At 39.0% G+C, this 21,538-nt stretch overlaps 2 protein-coding genes across 5 annotated transcripts in view; one reads left to right on the forward strand and one right to left on the reverse strand.

The window, feature by feature from the left end:
* LOC119647545 (sushi, von Willebrand factor type A, EGF and pentraxin domain-containing protein 1) overlaps positions 1 to 21,538 on the reverse strand; it is a 209,427-nt gene that overhangs the window by 90,192 nt on the left and 97,697 nt on the right. The gene's annotated exons all lie outside the window — the stretch shown is intronic.
* LOC119647564 overlaps positions 1 to 21,538 on the forward strand; it is an 86,401-nt gene that overhangs the window by 42,129 nt on the left and 22,734 nt on the right. Inside the window, exon 3 of one of the 4 annotated variants that reach the window (XM_038048569.1) lies at positions 13,188 to 13,589. The exons of 2 other annotated variants lie outside the window; for them this stretch is intronic. In XM_038048569.1, coding sequence (XP_037904497.1) covers positions 13,188 to 13,301 — 114 coding nt within the window. In that variant the 3' untranslated portion in view covers positions 13,302 to 13,589. Of the gene's footprint in view, positions 1 to 7,657; positions 8,132 to 13,187; positions 13,590 to 21,538 lie in introns of those variants that run through there. One more of the 4 variants, XM_038048579.1, reaches the window with a different exon arrangement.

Here is a 21,538-nt window from a genome sequence, read left to right on the forward strand (position 1 = left end):
TTTGAGGCCTAGATTTCATCTAAGCGCACCACCCTGATTTTTTTCGGATTTTTAGGTTGGGTAGTTTCCGAAAATGAGTCCTGTCTCACTTCATGGTATGTGCGTACATTTTGACTCCTTTCTCGCGCACTTTGCAATTCATGCTAAAACTAATATCACTTTCAGAAAGTACTAATCGAGACCTTTCAGTTCATACCCTACACGACTATATCCGGTGAACAAATTTTTTGAATCCCCCCTTTGCACGTATGGGGAGCCCCCCCTTTTAAACCCCACTTAAATTTATGCCACTCGCTGTATGCGTGGGATTTCATAGTTCCCATCTGTCCAAAAAAGTTATTCGGATCGGTTTAGCCGTTTTGGAGAAAAGTGCGTGTGACATTCAGAATCTTGAATTTCCAAAGAAGTGACAAATTTGACCCATTATAACTTTGTTAGTAATAGTTCGATTTTCACGGAATTTGTTAGGATCGAGCTCTATATTATAGTCTACATTCTCCTAGTATACATCGTGATGATGGACTTAAGGTGGTTTTGTAGCCAGTTATTGAAAATTATAGTAATATACTATTATTAACTTTATTTGAAGGATTTATTGGAAGGATCGGAGCCTATCCACCATATAGTAGCGGCCTCTTGATGTTTTTCAGATTTTTCAGTTGGGCAGTTTCTCAGAATGGCCCCGTTAAATAGATGATCACTTTCGACCCCCCGCACTCCGCGACTTTCCAACAAATGTCAAAACTAAGACCGGCTTCGGAAAGTAACCGAGACCTTTCATTTAATACCCCACATTTTTACACCTGCCTTGGCATGGCATGTATTGGGCTGTTTTGATATTATTACGGTGGGAATTCCTTTCTGTTTTGAATATTCTTGGAAGAGAGCATGAGCTCTCGAATGCCTGCTGCATTGTTCATCGACTAAATCATATTTCGAGTAGGCTTGATGCTTCTTTTAGGCTTTTCATAGACCTTCCACTGAATAAACGCGCTGTTGGGTGGTGGCTGATGCGCTTCTGTAAGGTTGATTTTGTTAGGCCTTCTGCCTTTTTTTTGGTAGACTTAGTTTCATATGAGTTACTTTATGAGTTGAAATGACACGGATAACTTACGACTTTTCCAAATTTCTTTGATTTTGCTGCTTGATTCGCTATTTTGTGCTTGAACCAATATTGACTTTTTTATTAATGCAATTTTCTGAAATTTAAAAGCCGTTACCACGATCAGAATGTTGGTACAGAAATGGTCCAATGGGCTATTCGAGTATTTCTCAGAAAAATCAAAAAAGCAATAGTCATTGATTCTAGAATACATACATGTACATGTAGTATTATATCTTACATGAAATATAATACCAAGAAAAATATTAAAATATGCAATGTTTGTACACAAAATACACAAGAGATTTCAAGTACTTTTTCGGTTCGTAAGATTCTTTGGACCAGTTTTACACCGTACTGTATGCAATTCAAGAATGTCTAAAAACTTGTTTACAAATCCTTATACATTTATCATATGATGTATTTGAGAAAGTATGCTTTTTGGTTTTGGGTAATGTTATTGAAAAGATGAATAAATTCCGTGCGTAAAAAGGGGCTAACTATACGAGTATGAACTAATGACGACCGTGAGGTTTCATACCTACTTATGTGAAAATTTTCTCGCTTAGCGTATGCTTGCACAAAAACGTGTAAGGTATTTTCCTCTAAAATCAGAAATAATTGAGAACCCAAGACAAGGCCTTCGGCCAGCCCAGTGGGCCTCATAATTACCTGTGGTTACCTCTTATTCGAGAAAATAATAACACGCAAAAGTACATTAACGCAGGACAATAATAAAAATTACTTCAAATGCCAAACATATCAATCTTTTTACCCTCAGAGTCTATCACACATCGAATACCTGGTGACCCCATTCCTTCATCAAGTACAGCGCAGAAAAAACGATCAGCATGCCTCAAGAGTCTGCAATTTTCTATTATATTGTGAGCACATTGCATGTATGGATAGCAAAAACTTGGAACTTCATGAACTTCTGCGTAGCAGACTAAAAGTGTGCCAACAATGATGTGACTATATCTCCGAGATATGTACATTCAACGTTTCGAAAGATACTTTTACCTATTTACCTCAGTAGGTACGAGTACTCGCGCAGCATATCTTTACTTGTCTTCTAGACGAGTAGATCATTTAACACCACGTAACAATGAGCCGTAGAAAAGGTGGGTCAAGAATATGTACTTAGTGACATGGGCCAGTTTAGACGATGACAACTATAGTTTCAAGTGAATCACTGATGAACGTGATAATATTTTAAGTTAAGTTTGTGAGAAATTTCCTGATGGACTGCGCGTTATGGAAAGTGTACTTGAATAACGAAGTTTGAAGGTAGCTCCCACTAAAAATCGCCTTCCGAGCTTTACGGTAGAAATATATAATACATTATCTATTCATTTGTCATTCACATTTGAAGACGATTTTAAGAAAAATTTACCGCTATAGCTGCTGAAGAGTTTTCATTCGAATGTTCGAGCTTCAGATACGAAACTTTATTTTTCAAAAGCAGTAATAAATAGTTCTTTCTTTTTTAAATATAAATATATGTCAAAAATATTTAAAATATTGGGAAGTAGGGGTGGTAGGGTAAGCAAGAGGTAAAGTTCCCTAGTCCAACCTCGCTGAAGATTTACCCCAATGATTAAAAAGTGGTGATGCTTCAGATTAGGATTATTTCGATATCAATGGCAAAAAAGGTTTGCTGCGTGAAATAGTTCAGTTCTTAAAGCTTTCAACCTCCGAATTTTTCCAGTGACGACCATTATTAAGCAGAAACGTGAAATTTATGATGGGGGTAGAGGGTGGCGTAAGAAACGAAAGTTATATATCGCTGATGTGCCCCTCCCCCGGAGGGGTGTAGCACCCCTTTCGAAATCACCACAGAAATCGATTAAATGGTCAATTCTTAGCAAACAATGCTTAGTCAAAAATTTTTCGTACCAGTAGCAGTTTTCGAGCTATTCAAATATGTCTTTTTTTCATAGAAAAAAAGCATATTTTTCAACAGTTTTTCACAAATGATATAAGCAGAAACAAAACATCTTAAATAACAAAAAGAAGGAATCTCCTTGTTTTTTTTATAGGTACAATATGGAATGAGCTATAGCTCGCCAAACGTAAATTCGTAAAAAAAATTAATACTTCAAAGATCAAATAACACAAAATCAGTAACTTTTAGTGGAAATCTGAAGCAATTTGAAAGTGCTTGAGAGGACTTTTAAAATGAGGTAGAACAGAAGTCAATGTGATATATAATAATGGCGTTATGCTCAAAATAATGATTTTTTTATAGGAAAATTAATATAAGCAAAACGTGGTTTTCTCATATAAATTGAGAGTAAACCCAATCCCTTGAGAGTCTACAATAAGTTCTGAAAACTTGGTACATAAAAAGCCGAAAAAAGTGTAATTTACCCCAAAAAATTATTTTTATATTTAAACGAAAATAATGTCAAAATTACTGCATAATTTACGAGGTAATGCTGGAGGGTTCTTTCAAATTCGTTCATATTTTTTATTTTGCAATAATATTTTTGCCAATTTTTCGCAAAAATCACGTTTTTCCCTTCAAACTCACTAAAACTCACTGAGGACTAGGAAAACTGGTCCTCGAAATACCGTTATATGAGTAATAAAAAAAATGAAGTAAAATTTCGAAAAAGCCACAGAGTATTACCTGGGCCAAGCGATCCTCTAATAACTTTGATTTTTTTATCTCAGATAATCCAGCATCGAGTTATGACGGGCACCGCAATCCTATCTTTTCGGAAACGCTCTCGAATAATTGTTGTCATTGCCTTTTTTTTAATATTTTTTCATGAAAATTTTATACAATATTCTTCAAATGCCACACCTTAATGTTCCATTGGTTTAAATAAATAGATTTTAACTGTGTCATAAAAAACTCACAAAATTATGTCTGCTTTTGCACGAAGTAAGGTTAACCCACTGCCCCCTTAAAACAACTCCAATCTGAGGCACCATAACTTTTCAAGAAAAGGACGGAGGAGACCGTGCCGAATTATCAACATGCCTGAAGAAGGGGCCAACTATCACCTTAAAATGAATGAATTTTACTAAGGACGCACAGGCTGATTACAGGAGGAGCTTCGAAAATTAGAGCGCTAAAGCTAACCGTAAGATTAAACCAGTAGGGCTTTAACACGCTTTCCATAATGTAATGTCTATAGATAGGTCCGTCGGATATAGCGGGTGAGGAGAGGTAGTTTCAGTGGGTTAATGTCCCACGCTGTGGCTTTCGGTGCTTTCCACCTCTATAAAAAACAAACAGACAGAAAGACACAGTGAAAGACAGTAAACCGATTTTAATAAGGTTTCATGTCCAGATGGCTGAGTCGTTAGAGCATAAGCCTGTCATACGGAAGGTCGCGGTTCAAATCTCACTGGTGGCAGTGAGGTTTGTATCGTGATTTGACTTCGGATACCAATCGACTCAGCTGTGAGTGAGTAGCTGAGTCAAATCAGGGTAATAATCTCACACATTGCCTCTTACATTGTACTGTAGTGTACCGTTATGGTCTTGAATGAAGTGCTCTAACACACTTCAAGGCCTTGATTCAATTGGATTGTTGCACCAACGATTATTATTATTACTTGTTTTCAACATAACAGCTATAACAAATTTTCATTATATTCATTCATATTCATCATTACTTACATTACGGGATCACAATATTGTATTTGCACGATTACGAAAAGCCGGTGGTTTCTAAGCAAATACCGTGTGAGCCTAAAAGATGAGAGGTCTTTTGGCGAAGCCATGCATATGCGAATTTTAGGTGCCAGCTGGGTTTTCACGGCTTTCGATTTTCGTAAACCAGCAGCTTGTAACGTAACGTTGCCTGCTGTCAACTCGTGAAATAAACCAAAATTTACATTACTTCGTAAAAATAAGGTAGCGGTTTCGATGAATGCAGTCCACCATCTCATAAAAGGTATGAAATAACCCACTAAACATAAAAAGGAACGACCCTCTGCCGAAGCAGGTAGTGAAACAACACGCAATTCACAGAAAAAAGCGCTATAACATTAGCGCAAGATGTAACGATCACAGGTAGATACTAGACAGCTACCACAGTTCCCCTTGCCCCCTAAAAAAATGAGATCAGAACGGGTACACACGATTTTAAATTGTTTTGCCCTTGAGCATGAGCGAGATGTAATGAAAACCCGATCAACTGTGTTTTACATACCGCCCGGACTTGTCAATGTTTTGGTGACATCGGCAAGTTTTTGCCTATTTATAAGTGAATACGTGAAACTCCTTTTTGCTATTATAGATGTGTGAGCACGGCAGTAGTATCAGAATAGCAAAAGCTCACCGATCTCTCTCTTACCAATCCGATTTGACAAAGATTATGCCTTGTCCTTGTTTAGCGTCTCTGGTGGGTAGAGATAAGCTTCTGGAAGCCATTCGCAAGTCGGGGCATTTTAGTTTGGGTACTGCCTATTATAATAGATATACTATGGTCACGATCTCCACGGACGGAAAGTTTCAAAACAAAACCGTTCATCTTCGAAAATAACAAGAAAAACAGTTCGCCTTTGCGAAAGAGCGTGGTACAAATCCTTAAACTTTTGTATTTTCATTATGTAAAATACATTTTGAAAAATAAGTAAACAAAATATAATATGAAAACATATATAAACTCCCCTACCTAAGAACTCCTCTTAGGCAAAGAGTTACTAGAAGCTTCTCAGAAATAATATTGATTTGATAAGAAGTTGTTAGAACACCATTGACAGCAGCCACCACCACTCAACAGTAGATAGTGCTGTAAACCTGTCTTATCACGGTAGAAATAATAAAAGAGTTCCGTGAATAAAAGCTGCAACTTTAAGGATTTCGAGAGTTTTGGTAGGAAATTCACGTGTAGTGTCCTAAACACCAAAAGCGTCCCAGAAGAAGTCATACCTGAACTATTCCGGAAAAATGTAAGGGATATATGTGTGTTTTGCGTTTTTGTGGGGGAGGAGCATATTCTCTGAACACTCACACCCCAGTGGCCTATTGCACTCGTTTCCCCCATCTAACGGAATATCCCGGACACTTTTATGTATTGCAGGATTTCCGTTAGTGGATGTGATACTACCCGCAACAGCTAGAGCTTATCAGTACCAGAAAATTGATGTCTGATGCATCCATAGGCACTCACATAGAACATCTTCCGTGGATCCCGCTTCCTCATTACAGGTGCTTTGAAGTATTCAAAGGCTCTTTAGTTCTTTTCTTTACGATGAGCAGGACGCCCTCTAGAGTGGCACCTTAAAAACATTTTTTGGAAATGAGTGGATAATAATTCAATAATAAGTGATGATATACGCCTGAAAAAATTGTTACGTATGCTCAAGGTATTATGTTGAAAAATTCACAATTGTACCTTTAATCAGTTCTTAATAAAAAATCTCAAAAAAGCGAAAAAACGGTCTTCACACGGCATGACCCACTTAACAGACCACATTAGAAGGGTTGTTTTCACGTACTTTTTTGAGGTTTTCTTTTTAGTAGGCAGGATTAATGGGAATTTAGTCAAATTTGGACACCATATTTTGAACAACTTTTGAGAAAGCTACACTACATTAGTTCGTTAAAAGTCGTAACCAGATATATCCAACTGCGGGATGGGCAGTCATTCTAAAGATTTTAATCTTACATTGCTAGCTTATTTTCTAAGAATATGAGCTTGAATGCAGGTAAAAATAATCAAAATTAAAAGTTTTGGCCGCATTGAATCAAAGCGAGTGGGGAACTCGATGTAAATGAAAACTTGATGAAAATAAAAATCATCAGGATAAAATGCAAGACTTTTATAATTTAATTGCTTCGCTGGAATGGATTTATTTATCTATGTGAATTTATGTGAGGGGACAATTTTCTATTCATTGTATTGTATGTATTTTCTAATTGGGTTGGGTGGTCTTTACATTAAATGATAAGTTTGTGAATCTGAGTGATAAGTTAGAATTTTTAACCTGTGCCTAATATAAAATATTTTAATTTCTCCTTCCTCCCATACTCCCAACTTCGAAAACATTAATGTGGGGCATATTTCGATCTTCCTTCCATTTTTTACTAGAAATTGTTTAAAGCAGTCTTAGCGATGGTAATAGAGGCCTTACTATTATTCTAGTACTGAAAACAGAAAAAAATTCTTTTGATGATGATCCGTCGTTTGAACCAGTAGTTATACATGTAAAATTGTATCTTGCTTCGTTGTTGCATAATGTCCAACACCAGATATACTGTCAAGGATTTTTTGAAATATCTACATCTTTTAATACAATATCTGCGTGAAGACTTCAAATTTACTTTATTGCGTGCCCACTAACAATCAGCCAATGCTTTCGTGACTTTCCTATAAGTTTAAGTCCAAAGTCGCCACATCTGATCACGGCTAAGGCATTGCCTTAGGTGGAAAAATACAATGCAATCTCGAAACCTTGCAGGCTGCAGTCACAAATAAAGTAATCCGTAAATAGCATAATTTCATTTCCACGCTTTTCCTCATTGCGATTCTTGTTTTTCCTTTCTTCTGCCTCGTCGGTCGTTAATATTAAATGGTAGACATGTAATTGCAGACAAACATCCAACACATAACACTAAAATCAAGTCACCTGAAGAGTGTGGGAATGTTTACATAACCGGCATTTACAATTACGGTTAACATCAACTGGCAGTTTTTGTAATCTAGCCACGAAAGTGCCGTTACGCGATCACACAATCTTTTAATTGGTATGCGACATACGCGGTCTACGCTAAAGTATCCGCGGGCACATTGATGCGTGAGCTTGAAATTCAATTATTTTCACCTTCTTGGTGAAAGAAGTTGGTGAAGACATTATGGACGGGCATGCACTTTTAATTATGCGGTAGTAATGGCGATAAATCATATTTTCAGATTTCATGAGTTTTACTGGTTTCCTAAGAAATATATTAGCCTAATTTTAGTTAAGAAATTTGTCAGATTGTACCTTTTAGTTAGCCAGTGTTGTTTGAATAGACAATATGTACATATATAGAACTTACAGCGAAATAAAAAGAGTAATTTTTAACAAACTTTATATTTACCTATTATTAGGACATAGACAAGTCGGGAGACCGAAAGTTGAATGCTTCGGGTATGAAAGGTTTTGTGTATTTCTTTTATAAAATCATTTTAGTCGGCATTAGTCCCATTAGTACCTAGCACGTAACATATGTTATGTTATGTGAGAATATCCACTTTCGTGTGATACTGGCATTGAAAGTTTTGAATTTCAACCGAAGCGGCAACCTTGACCTATTATAATTTTGTTATTAATAACGTGATTTCCACCAAACTTGGTAGGATCATGCTCAATATTATAGCCTACATTACTGCAAATTTCGTGATTCTAGGGTAAACTTATGGCGGGTTTCGCAGTCAAATGCTAAAAGTTATAGTAACATACTATTATTGGAGAGTATTTCGGAGGCGATTTCGTGAGAAGCAAGAAGAAATGATCTCACTAACGCGATTACTGACCATTACGATTGTGGAAGAATCGTGGAACCAAATGAAAGACACGATCCACAAAGCGGCCTCTGCAACCCTCATGGTCCCCAAGCCGGCTAAGGGGCTTTGGAATGATGAAAAGAAACGCCGAATGATGAATGATGAAAAGAAACGCCTCTGCCAGAGAGATCTGTATCGACTTGTAACGAACGCACACAGGATATCGAACACTTCTGTTGCGGTAATGACAAGAACGGTACTTCGCTTCCCAACCGTCGAGTCGGAAAGCATAGATGGCGAGAATAATTCGAGCATATTTCAACTGAAGAATTTGCTCATCCATCCAGAATCACTGCGACATTTCGAGCAGTTCCACTAGCGCAACTGAAGTCGAGGAAGGACCCAACACTGTGGCTCAGTGAATTCTCTAATCGGGGTATTCAGGAAGGTAGAAAACCATCTGCCTGGCAACAAAGTACTACTGTTCCAATATGGAAAAAGAAAGGTAGTCCAGTAAAATGTTCAATTTACCGTCCGATCCGGTTATTTCATATCATGAAGATTTTTGAACGCACTCTTGAATACCATATTCGCGAAATCGTTGAAATAACCTTGAATCAAGCCGGATTTGTCAAAAATTGCGAAACTACTGAAGCAATACACGCTGCGCGGTTACTCGTGGAGAAACACCGTGAGAAGCATCTCCCTCTTTACATTGCCTTTCTGGATCTAGAGAGAGCATTTGACCGTCTGCCAGATGAACTCATCTGGTATGCTTTACGACAACACTTAGTGCCAAAAGAACCCGTGCGCTAGGTTCAATTGCTCTACCACGACCCGAACAGTAAAGTTCGAAGTATTGCAGGTGTATCAAAACCGCTTCGTATCTCTGTTGGTGTTCATCAAGGAAGCGCCCTCTCACCGCTCCACTTTGTTCTTGTTATGGACACCATCACAAGGGACATCCAACGTCCAGGACCATATACACTGCTTTATGCAGATGATGTTTTCCTAGCATCTAATAGCACTTGTCGAAAAATGGAATAATCGCCTCATGCAACACGGTTTCAGATTGAATCTAAACAAAACTGAATTTTTGACGACCGATCCCCATGAAACAGGCACAATTACTGTCAGCGGCAGTGATCTGCCCAGAACTAAGCGATTTAAATACCTCCGGTCAACGCTATCAGTGAATGGAGAACTGCGTTATGAAATTGCTTCACGCATTAACGCAACCTGGATGACGTGACGTTCCACAACCAGTATACTTGTGATCGATGTATCAACGAACGTCTCAAATCTAAAATTTACCGCAATATCGTCAGTCCAGTCTGAGTGTTGGCCGACTATAAAAGACAATGAACGGCGTCTTGCGGTAATGTTGCTTTGGACGAAAATGTTGCTTTGGACGAAAATGTTGCTTTGGACTAGTGACGTGGCACGTTTTGATTAGATCCAAAATGAGGATATCCGCGATCGTTATGGGGTTGCACCGTTTTCGATGGTATAGTCACGCAATTCGTGCTAATGAGAATTCACTTGCCAAGATTGATCTGAACATTGAAGTCGATGGTAAACAACCAAAAGGCAGGCCGAAACAATGGTGGCTTGATACGCTGGATGGGGATTTAAAAGCCTCGAGATTGCACCTAGATCAGATATTCGATAGAGCCAAATGGCGAAACCGATCACGACGAGCCGACCCCGCTTGTGAACGGGACAAAGGCTGAAGAAAAAGAAGGGGCAGGGTATTTGGGAGCCTAGGCACCATATAGTAGCAATTTCTTGATTTTTTCAGATAAGGTTGGGTAGTTTCTGAGAATAGGTCAGTGAAAGAAATGATCACTTTCGACCCCAGCAGTCCCCACCTTTCCAACAAATGTCGAAACTAACTAACTATCAACAAATGTTTGATACCACACATGACTATATTTGGTGAACATATTGCTTCGATGTCTTCTTTGGCCAAGATTCGCCGCAAAACTGGGAATATTTCCGATGAGCATGTTATGCTGGATACCAGTCGACTCAGCTGTGAATGAGTACCTGAGTCAAATCAGGGTAATAATCTCGGGCGAGCGCAATGCTAACCCCATTGTCTCCTACAGTGTACTGTAGTGTACCGTTACGGTCTTGAATGAAGTGCTCTAACACACTTCAAAGCCCTGATCCGATAATTCCATCGGCTCCTCGCGACTTATGGTTTTTATGCCGGTGGATTGGACGGACTATTCCTTCTATACTCTGTGGTGGCAGCATTTGAAAGTCGTCTTCAGTTGGCGGGACCGAACCTGACCCGTATACCGACGCAATTCTTTATTCGAAATTGCGTCGGAGAAGAGTATCACGGAGTTTGGAGGTTACAGCCTCGAGTAACAGTTATACTAACTGACAATATGCTACTCCCATATAGCAGGGCAGTTAGGACAATGGCGTGAAAGAAACCTCAACTTGGTATTGGTGTCGGTATTCAGACTATAGACAAACTACCGAGAGCGAATCTAGGGCTATTAACGGATCGAGTAGCATTGAGTTCGATCCCGTCATCAGCAAACACAACGTTACCAAGGCCTGTGGGTTGGGGATCCTTGCATATCGTAAAAGGTGACAAAAACGGATTCGAAGTGTGGCTATTAAATAAATGACAGTATTCTGATTTGGTTTAACCGCCGTCGGTTAAGTGTTCGTGCGTTTGCTGAAACTGTAAAAATTGGTAAAGTATTCGTTGAGCGAATTTAATGGTGACTCATTCGGCATTATCTGTCAGGTTTTTTGTTCATCTTAACTGAGAAACTATTCGGAACAAATTCTTATCCTTACGCTAATTCGTCTTCCTTGAAGGTCTACGGTCACGCGGACGCCCCAAACTCTCCGTTTTCAACTAATTCGCAAAAAATTTTCTTACTGATGATTCAAAACCACCATTTTCCATATAAATTCATTTATTTCATCAACCGATATGCCAATACACCTAATTCTCGTTTTACACGAATTTCATTTAAAACGAGTTAAAAAGTTATCATTTTTCTCTTTTTACACGAATTGTTTTGTTTAACACGATTTAAAATATTCTAAGAATTCTGCTGTAAATTCTTTTATGTTTTATGAATTTCTTTTATTCTACTACTACTCACAAATTATATAATTTAGAATCGCATTCTCGTATCATCGGAACCAACCTACTATTATCCCATGTAGCTACTATCTACACGATTTAATTGGGATCGTACCTATCCTGTGAAAAGAGGTTAGAAATTAGGTCTGCTGATCAAATTGATGCTACTTTTGTCCTTTAATACCAATAAATCCAAAACAAATTGGAAAAGATTCTTTAGATAAGGTGTCTTATCGAAACACATATCAAAACCACCTATTTTCGAAACAAACTATCCTCGGCTTTTTTACGGCTGTTGTAAAACTGTTCGTCGTAATTCATTGCATAAAATTTCCAGCCCTCCATTTCTTACCATATGTTTTTTTATTTCTCCTTTTTGTTTAAAATTACTATTCTAGACTCATTATATTAGGATCTACACACATCTATGTGGTCGACAAAGTTGAATGTTTCATTATTTCAACCAAAAATTTGGGTATCGGAAAACTGCACCACGCTATATTTATCAATTACAGAAAGGACACTAATTATTTGTTTTGAGTTACATTTTCCTACATTATTGAACCGCTTTTGCACCATACTATATATTACAACGTACTAACCAACGAACATGTAAAACTCATGGTTCTTGTATCACGAATGGAAGAATGGTTGAAACAAAAGTGAAATGCCGCAAATTTATCATTTTCCGCTCACCTCACACGCCTTTTTGCTAACCTTGGATGTGAAATTTTATGCTATCTCTTCTATTGAACTTGGAATTTTGAAAATATACATTATGTATGTGTGTATGATAGCTTACAAGTTCCATTTTCACGTGGTGGAGGCTTTTTCCCATCGCGATCTCTTCGAACGCAGATGAATGGGATGCGTTTACTATAATACAATCAGTGGAGTCAGCATCTGCTTTCGCTATTCATGCCAATGACTCGAGTCTTGTCAACAAACTTGTAAGTTTCCAATTTATAATTTCAAATGAGTTTTTTATCCATCATAACTCGATAATTTAATGGGATTTTATGCAAACTGGACTATTTTAAACTGCTCGCAGAGAAACTACTCGGGTATTATTTTTTATCCATTTAAGTGAAAGGGAAAACTTTCAATGACCTTGTGAGAAAATATTTGCAGCTAATACCCGGTCTATTTCTATCTAATTCTTGATAATAATGAATGGATTCTGAACAACAAAAATGACTTGCAATATGAAAGTCTTTTTCGAAATAGTTCAAATTCGCTTTATCAAATCATTCGGAACTTCTAATAAAAATGTCTGGCAGACCCGCATTCACTTTGCCGGAGTCCTCTCTATGTACCTAGCGAAAATAATAAGGTCTAATCTACAAATCAACATTTAATTGGCAAAAAATTACTTTCCCAATATCAATCAAACTATGACCTAGTCGCCTGAATAGCTCAAAATAGCCAATCACCAAGTATTTCTACTTTTACTAATGAAAGATGGAGTCAATATCAATCAGTAATAAAATCTTTCTTTAATTAACTGGGCGTGTAAGTAGCCGGCGGTGACTCGGCAATTATATGTACATCTGTGTGGATGCCAATAATTGCCTGTAATAGATTTTTCAAATATTTCTGCAAAGTTATGGAATCATTAACCACCTACTGATACGTATGCATTGTTTTCGCAAAGTTTTAATGGAAACATTTGAAAGGAAGCAGGTGTTGTCCATTGTGTATTCGGAGTTTCGATATAGACCATTGTTTCAATACTTTACCAAATAATATTCGTAGCCATTTCCTCGTTTTCATGGAGTGTGGAATGCCAAAAAAAAAGTATTTTTGTACAACTGGACCAAATGGATTCACCATGGCATAAAATTCATTCGTAGCAATTTATGATTTTTATTTTGTAAAACCATGTAATATAAAAAGATATCCAAAATAGATACGGAAAATTAAATAAGCATCATAAAAAATTACATTTTAATGTTATCATGTAATCGGTCAATTAATCAAACTAATTCTAATTTATTTACTCAAGAAGGATAATAGTAGTTTGGGGATTTCTTCTTGGGTATTAAGAAAACTATTTTGATCAGTCAATTAAGTTAATGTCTAGGTTAGGATTGGTAATTGTGACGAAGCACAAAATTATCAGTGTTTGTTTATAAATTTATGCAAACTGAGCATGTCCATGAGCTATGCAAGTTGTAAAAAAAAGATTTAACTTAAACATATATAAATTTTGCCTCGCAAAAGGCAAATCATAATTTGACATAATTTGTTGGTGAAAGGGTAGTATATGTCCCAGAGCGAAACGTGGATTGGTACCCACGATGGAGCGTAAAACCTGGGAAACGCCTGCTGAACCAACACCAACAGCTCTCCTACCAAACTCTATCTTCACCTCCACGTGGCTAGCAGCCCTTTTTTTACGAAAACTGCAGACAGAGAAGAACGAAGGCGAGTCTCCCGCGCCTAAAAACGGGATAAATTGTACCAACTGGTCCTCCAGGTTGAATAGACTTGACAACCCTACATGCAAAACAATCTATAACGAAGCCACAAAAGGAGCCTCGGACTGGACTGACTACACAACGACGAAATGGGGAACGACAATGGAATAAAGATTTGCGCATATTCTCATGGAACGTCGGCTCCCTGTACAAAGATGGAGCTGTCAAGCAGCTAGCCGGCACCATTACAGGAGATGCCTTGAACAGGGACCGGTTTCCTGGAGAAGATCATTATTATAGTGGCCATCCAGTAAACCATGCGCTCGGAGTAGGTTTCTTAGTCAGCCTAAAAATGAAACCTGTTATTATCGGCTTTGGAAACATAAGCGAACGGTTATGCACTCTGCGCTTTCGGTGCAAGTTCAGAAATATAAGCCTTATTACGGTCACGCTCTGCAGAAGAGACTGAAGAATCGGAGAAGAACCGTTACGATGCAGTATAACGAAGCCTCGAAGCGTGTCCCAGGTATAGTATCAAAATCTTGGGGATTTTAACAGCCAAGCAGGAACGGAGCTCGTATTCAGGAGATACGTTGGCTCCCATAGCTTACATCAAAGTGTAAATGATAATGGACTGCGGATTATTTAAATGGTTGTTGGAAGCACCTGGTTTGCGCGGAAAGCGGTCCACAAACAAACGTGGGCCTCCCCAGACGGGAACACTTTCAACCAAATTGACCACGTGTTGATCGAACGCTGTCACCCCTTGATGAATGTCAGAACATATCGGGGGGGCCAAGATAGACTGGGATCACTATCTCGTGGGTATGGCGCTCCTAGGTCGAATAACAACACCACCCAGAATTCCGTCTGCATCAGGTGAGAGTTAACATTGAAGCCATCCACAGCACAGCCCTCCGCAACACCTATAAGAGGAAAATGAATGCCGTAATAACCGTATTCAACAGAGATCCTGGAAATGAAGCATCAACAAATGATCTCCACAATAAGCTGAAGAATGTTATCACAAATACGGTTACAAACATACCAACAGCCGCAAAAAGAGTCGGAACGGTTAGTTTCACGATGAATGTAAGCTAGCAACGGAACGGAAGAATGTTGCACAACGAGTAATGTTGCATTCTCAAAGAACGCGGGCACGCGCAGAGACTTATCATGATTTCTCAAACGGAAAAGGGAAGCCTGAGAGAACCGACAGGTCTGTGAACTCGAAAAATACAGGGAGCAACCGCACCAAGCACGTAAGTCAGCAGGATGGAGTCTTACACATCCCGATGCTCATCCTGCCGAGACAAAGAGGGAAATCTGATTTCCGACAGAATGGGCATATTGGAACGATGGGTTGAATACTTTGATGAACTACTGAACAACCAGAACATCGGCGAGTTGAAGGTCCCGCCAACTGAAGACGATGGACAACTACTGCCACCATCAAGTGTAGAAGAAACAGTCCGTGCAATTCATCGGCTTAAAAATCATAAGTCGCCAGGAGCCGATCCAATTACAGCCGAATTGGTTAAATATGGAGGCGACCAGTTACACCAAGTGGTTCATCAACTTGTGCTCAAGGTATGGGACAGCGAATCAATGCCTGACGATTAGTGACGAGGCATTATCTGTCTCATACATAAAAACAGAGATATCACACAATGCAGCAATTATAGAGGTATCACGTTGCTGAGTACCATTTATAAGATATTCTCCACTATCTTGCTAGGCCGGACCATCATTGGTCCATACCAAAGAGGCTTCACTCCAGGCAAATCAGCAACAGATCAGATTTTCTCTCTGCGGCAAGCGATGGAAAAACTGTTCGAATAAGGATATCAGATGCACTATTTTTTCATCGACATTAAAGCCGCCTAAGACAGCATAGCCAGGGTAAAATTGTACACGGCCATGAGGGAATTCAGTGTCCCGATGAAATTGATAAGACTGACTAGATTGACGCTGACCAATTTGCGAGACAAGGGAACAAGGGAACAAGGGAAAGTCAAATTTGAACTACTGTAACTTTGTTAGTAATGGTATGATTTTGATCAAACTTGGGGATAATATACTTCATATTATATTTTATACTACTACCATCTTTTATAACTCTGGGATAAACTTAAGGGGGGTTTTACTCAATTTCCCCCAAAAAAATATTAATATATTATTATTAACTATTATTAACTTAATTTGAATAGATACCGATATGGAGAGTATTTTGAGGCCTGGGCACCATATAGATACAGCTTCATGATTTTTTTCAAATTTTTCGGTTGGGTAGTTTTCGAGAATGGGTCCGTTAAAGAAATCATCACTTTCCACCCCTTCCACTCCCCCCCTTTTTAACAAATCTCAAAACTAAGACCGACTTAGTACTAAGCGAGACCTTTCATTTGATACCCCACATGACTACATTCGGTGAAAAAAAATGTTACACCCCCCTTTTACCTGTATGGGGACCCCCCTCTAAATTCAACCTAGAAGGATATCACTCACTGCATGTCTGGGGGTCCACAGTTCCCACCTTCTCACCAAATTTCGTGTCAATCGGTATAGCCGTTTCTGAAAAAAGTGCCTGTGACAGACAGACAGACAGACAGACGGACAGACAGACAGACATTGAACCGATTTTAATAAGGTTTTGTTTTGCAAACAAAACCTTAAAAAAAGAATAGAAAGTGCAGTAGGGAGCACAAAACGTTTTATTAATTATGAAGTTTCATGATATGTAAATGGCTACAGTGAGATGAAGCTGCTAATTTATTTACATACTTTCCCCAATGCACCAGGAAACTATGTTTGTGCATGCAAATAACTGAGCGTTAATTGTTTTCTTCAAATAGCTAGTTCTAGTGAAATCAAACTTCAATCGTCCCGTCCAATAACCTAGTTCTGAAACGGAAGATTATTAAAATCTTAACGTACCGAAATAAAAACCAAGCTCTACATAATTACGACGCCATTATTTGAATTTTCAAAAGAATCTCTAATGAAGGTTAATTTCACTTTCCCTATTTATTTGTTCGTGCCATAAGTTCTCGTTGGTACCCCACATTCGTGAAGCCCAGCCTATTTGACTTGAATGTGGTGAATAAAGATCATCTCGAGTTGAAAGCATTCTTAAGGGCAGTATGACCCAGAGAGTATGTAAACTATTTATCTTATTTCGGCTTTCAATCAACATAACAGAAAGAGAATTCTTTCAAGTTTCAAATCTTTTCAAATTAGTTCAGGATCTAACGATAAATTTCAACTCTTACTATTCGTGATGCAATACGGCCGTTCAAGTATCCCCTTAAATTTCAACGTTCGGTTGTTTAATCAAGCGGAGCGCATCAAATTGTAGAGAATGAGGCAAATTATTGGAAAATACTGGATTGAATGTTACCTTATCCATCAATAGAGAATATATACATTCACGTTTGAAACTTTTTTACAAAAGACAAACTCCACTGCTAATCAGTTTAATTTAATTTCCGAAGATTTTATAAGAATACACTATAATCTTATTAATTTTTTGTTTGGTGTTCGCCTGAATTGTCATTTGGCTTAGGCTGGAAAACTTTCACATCATTTATACAAGATTATTTCGGGTTTAACGGCTGATTTCAACTTTTGAATCATTACATCAGAGGTTCTCGATAGTCAAGATCAAATCAAGTTAATACTAGATAAGTAGCTTGTGTGCCGGTCGATTTGAAAATGTTTTGAGAAAGAAAAACATTACTATAAAAGGCATTATGATACAAGAACGTTTGACTCTCTGGAAAGTTGCAACTAATAGTGATATCCTAAAAACTGCGCACACTAATAATTTATCTGCAGCATATCTGACCCTTCATTTATAATGGTTTCTATGTATGTTGCAATTTAAACTTTCTTTAAGAAACCGACTTAAAATTATTACGTAAGACTTCAAAAATTAACGGAAGAAAGGACATCTCGTCGTTTAATGGACTCTAGATCTTCCTTCACTTTGCCAATCATAAGAGCACATTTTACATCCTGCCTTCATCTGTTTTTCGTTGATTTCTAAGAAGATTTAATAAGTAAGGGAGTAGTCGGTGCAAAACAGCATGTACCGATGCAAAATCTCGTGTGCTAGATTGATCTCAGCAAATGAGGGTGACGGCTTCCAAGGAACCCTGGGTGTGGCGGTAATTCAGTCGATCACCAGAGACGAACTGTGGAAAATCTGTGGTAGAATAGACGACAGGAAATCCTCGGATCTTGATGGGATACCAAATCAGGCCCTCTCCGCAAAAGTTGGTGCCGCTGCCTAAGGCTGGTAAACCTCCAGGTGAACCATCCTACTATAGACCCCCCAGACAATATGGGGAAAATGTTGGAGCGCGTAATTTAGAACAGATTACTTCCGATTGTCGGAAGCTAAGGAGGCCTTTCAGATCGGCAGTGTAGGTTCCCTAAAGACAGATCAAACATTGATGCCATGATTACTGGTATGCTAAAAAAAAAAACTATTCAAAAAAAAGTAGTACTAACAAATATTGCATTGTGGTGACCCTGGACGTGAAGAATGCATTCAATTCGCTCATTTGGGGCCTTATACGGATGTCGCCGGCAAGGATTGGTGTCTTCATCTATTTCGCTTCAATTGTCTATAGCTGCTTGCTAAAAAACGGAGACTCTGGTCTCCACGGGTCTAAAAGGATCCACTTCTGTGCAACAACGTGATCATGTGCCCGTATCCTCCCAATGTCCGAAATTCGTGGAAGAAAGACCAATATGAAGTTCTAGGTGGAACAATCGAAAATATTATGCGGAGAATGCTTGCATGCCAGGAGGATTGGAAGGCAATCAACATCATGATTACATCGATTCAGGGTAAACTGCAAAAGTGAAAGAAATTAGAAAACCGTGGATACGAACACCGAGCGTAGAAGAAAGGCGGCTAACTCTCCCCCGTGAGTGATTCCAAGAGGCAGCAGTTGAGTGTTAACAAATTTCATTATTTATAACGAAATGATATATCCAACTATTATAAGTTATGGTTAAGTAAATCAATAAAAAAGGGAAAGCAAAAAACTTAGTAATCGTTGTAATTTTTAATAAAGCAAACAAAAGCCCTTCACGTCTAACAGTATGCAGGATACCTGTAGTGCAATTCGTCAGAAAACTTGATAAGCTAACATGTATGGTAGTACCATTGACTTCCTTTCCTTGCTCAGGACTATTCAATGTAGTTGGAGTGATCTGATAGATTTCGCATCAAATGTTTGCAGGCCTTATACGTCTTAGGCCAGTATATGCATAACTTTGATTACCCACGGAAAACCTAATTCAGTCAAAACGAGAAACGAATGTTATTCCGAATGTTGAAAGGCAATGTAAACTTTTATTTAGACTGTACGGTGGTGTCCGTATAGAGGCTTATAGAAAACATATATGAACGATGGTGAGAGGACCCAATTGTTTGAATCCCAGCCTCACAATCTCATTACACATTACATTGCATATATTTTGGAGGTTCAACTCTCGGCTTTTCATGGATGTTTGCTTCCACCTTTGGGTTTATTCAATTACGACAAGTTATTCATATGCATTATCATGATAAGTCTGAAGTACAATTTCAATGAAAATAAAATAGTAACTCCGCCGTAGTCGGTCCCAAGCCCGGTTGTGAAAGGAGGAGGGATGGGTAGCCTTAGTGTGAATACCTGTACGCCACCGCAGCGCTTCAGAGGGTAGGTGAGGAAAGTGCAGGAACTTTGCAGTCTTGTAGATTACTCGCTCAGGAAGCTATCACCACACCTGGCAGTTAGGTATAAAATGGAAACCCAAAAATGAGAAGAAGAAGAAATTTGAGGTCGGGTACGAATAACCGACGGAACAGTACTGCGTCGAAACCGCTAATCGTGGGGCGGTTCGACGTCTAGGCTCCACGATGACCAGGAGCATTGCTCCGCCTGCTGCAGCTGTTTTGTCACAATCTGTGACGACCAATTCAGCAGGTTTGCGCAGGCAGCGGATGAAGCGGACTGAGAAAATGAACCTCTTCATCGGAAATGGATCCTTTGCATAAACCAGGTATTCCCAGGCTCTATGCATCTCCAGCAACTCCAAGAATTCTATTTCAAATCAATGATGAGATAGCATCTCGCTGCTGCAACTACAATCACTTGTGTATTGTGGTGCAGTTACGGCTGTCAGATTGCAGGGTCAGAAGATTTGTTTTCGCGTTATTGGTTTGAGTAAGCATAGAGATCGACCATGGAAAGTTCGTCTGGAACATCGGCGGGACTCACTAAGGCAGGACATTGCTAGACTGATTCAGATCAGCTCTGACAATGCCAGGCGACGGTTGAGAAATAAAGTGCAGAGGGTTTACAGAAACTATGCCATTCCCAGTGAGACAGCCGTAGTTGAAATTCTGAACACACTAAAGCAGAAACTTTCTGTCGTATGCAGTCGATTTCAAAGGCATGGTGAAATTTACTCCAAACATGTTCAGAATGCTAGATACGCGAGGAAACAGCGGAGCTTTTTCAGATCTTTCAACGAATTTTAATAGAGCGTCCAGACAGTACAGTTTTCGGTGACGAAAACGAAAGAATATTGGGGTCGACTTTGGGGTTACCTGTCCAGCATGCTGGGCATGCTGAGTGGATCACCGCCGAAGGCACCCGCCATTCCACTATGTAGAGCATGAATTTTGCGGATGTTATCGAAGAGGAAGTTCGACGAGCCATGAGCAGCTTGACAACTGGAGGGGCCCAGGCCTTGATCGGGTGCAGAATATCTGGTGCAAAAATTCACCAGTATACATGGACGATTGGCACAAAGCATAAATCAGGGCATTAGTCCGCCGGAGGAATTTTCACCCTTCCTCACTATGGGGATTGCCTACCTTATCCCCGAGAAGGGCACGGTGCGGACCCCGCAGATATTCATAACGTCCATTATTAGTGGAAGAGTCAATGCGCACCTCAAGACCAACAACATTCTATCCGAGGAGCAGAAGGGCTGCCGAGTTGGGTCAAGGGGTTGCAAAGAGCAACTCATTATCGACTCGGTAGTTGTAAGACAAGGAACTAGAGGCCAAAGAAACCTCTGTAGTTGCTATATTAATTATGTCAAGGCTTTCAATAGCGTTCCGCATACCTGTCTAATAGATATCCTTCATTTGTATCGTGTTGATCGGAGACTAATAAAGTTTTTTCCAACAGTCATGAAAGGGTGGCTACCACCTTATCAGTGCGTAAATTTTAAGGTGCTAATGCCTCAGAGCCCATCCATATACGGAGAGGCATCTTTCAGGGGGATTCGTTAAACCACTTTTCATGGCTTCTAAATGATGCTAGAGGGCATGGTTTTGCAATAAAGTATAGCCTACGTGCTAAGTGCGAACTGACACACTTGATGTACTTAGATGGCAGCAAGTTGCATGCTGGTACTGACGACCACCTTATATATC

Source organism: Hermetia illucens, chromosome 1 (genome assembly GCF_905115235.1).
Source record: "Hermetia illucens chromosome 1, iHerIll2.2.curated.20191125, whole genome shotgun sequence".
NCBI lineage: Eukaryota > Metazoa > Arthropoda > Insecta > Diptera > Stratiomyidae > Hermetia > Hermetia illucens.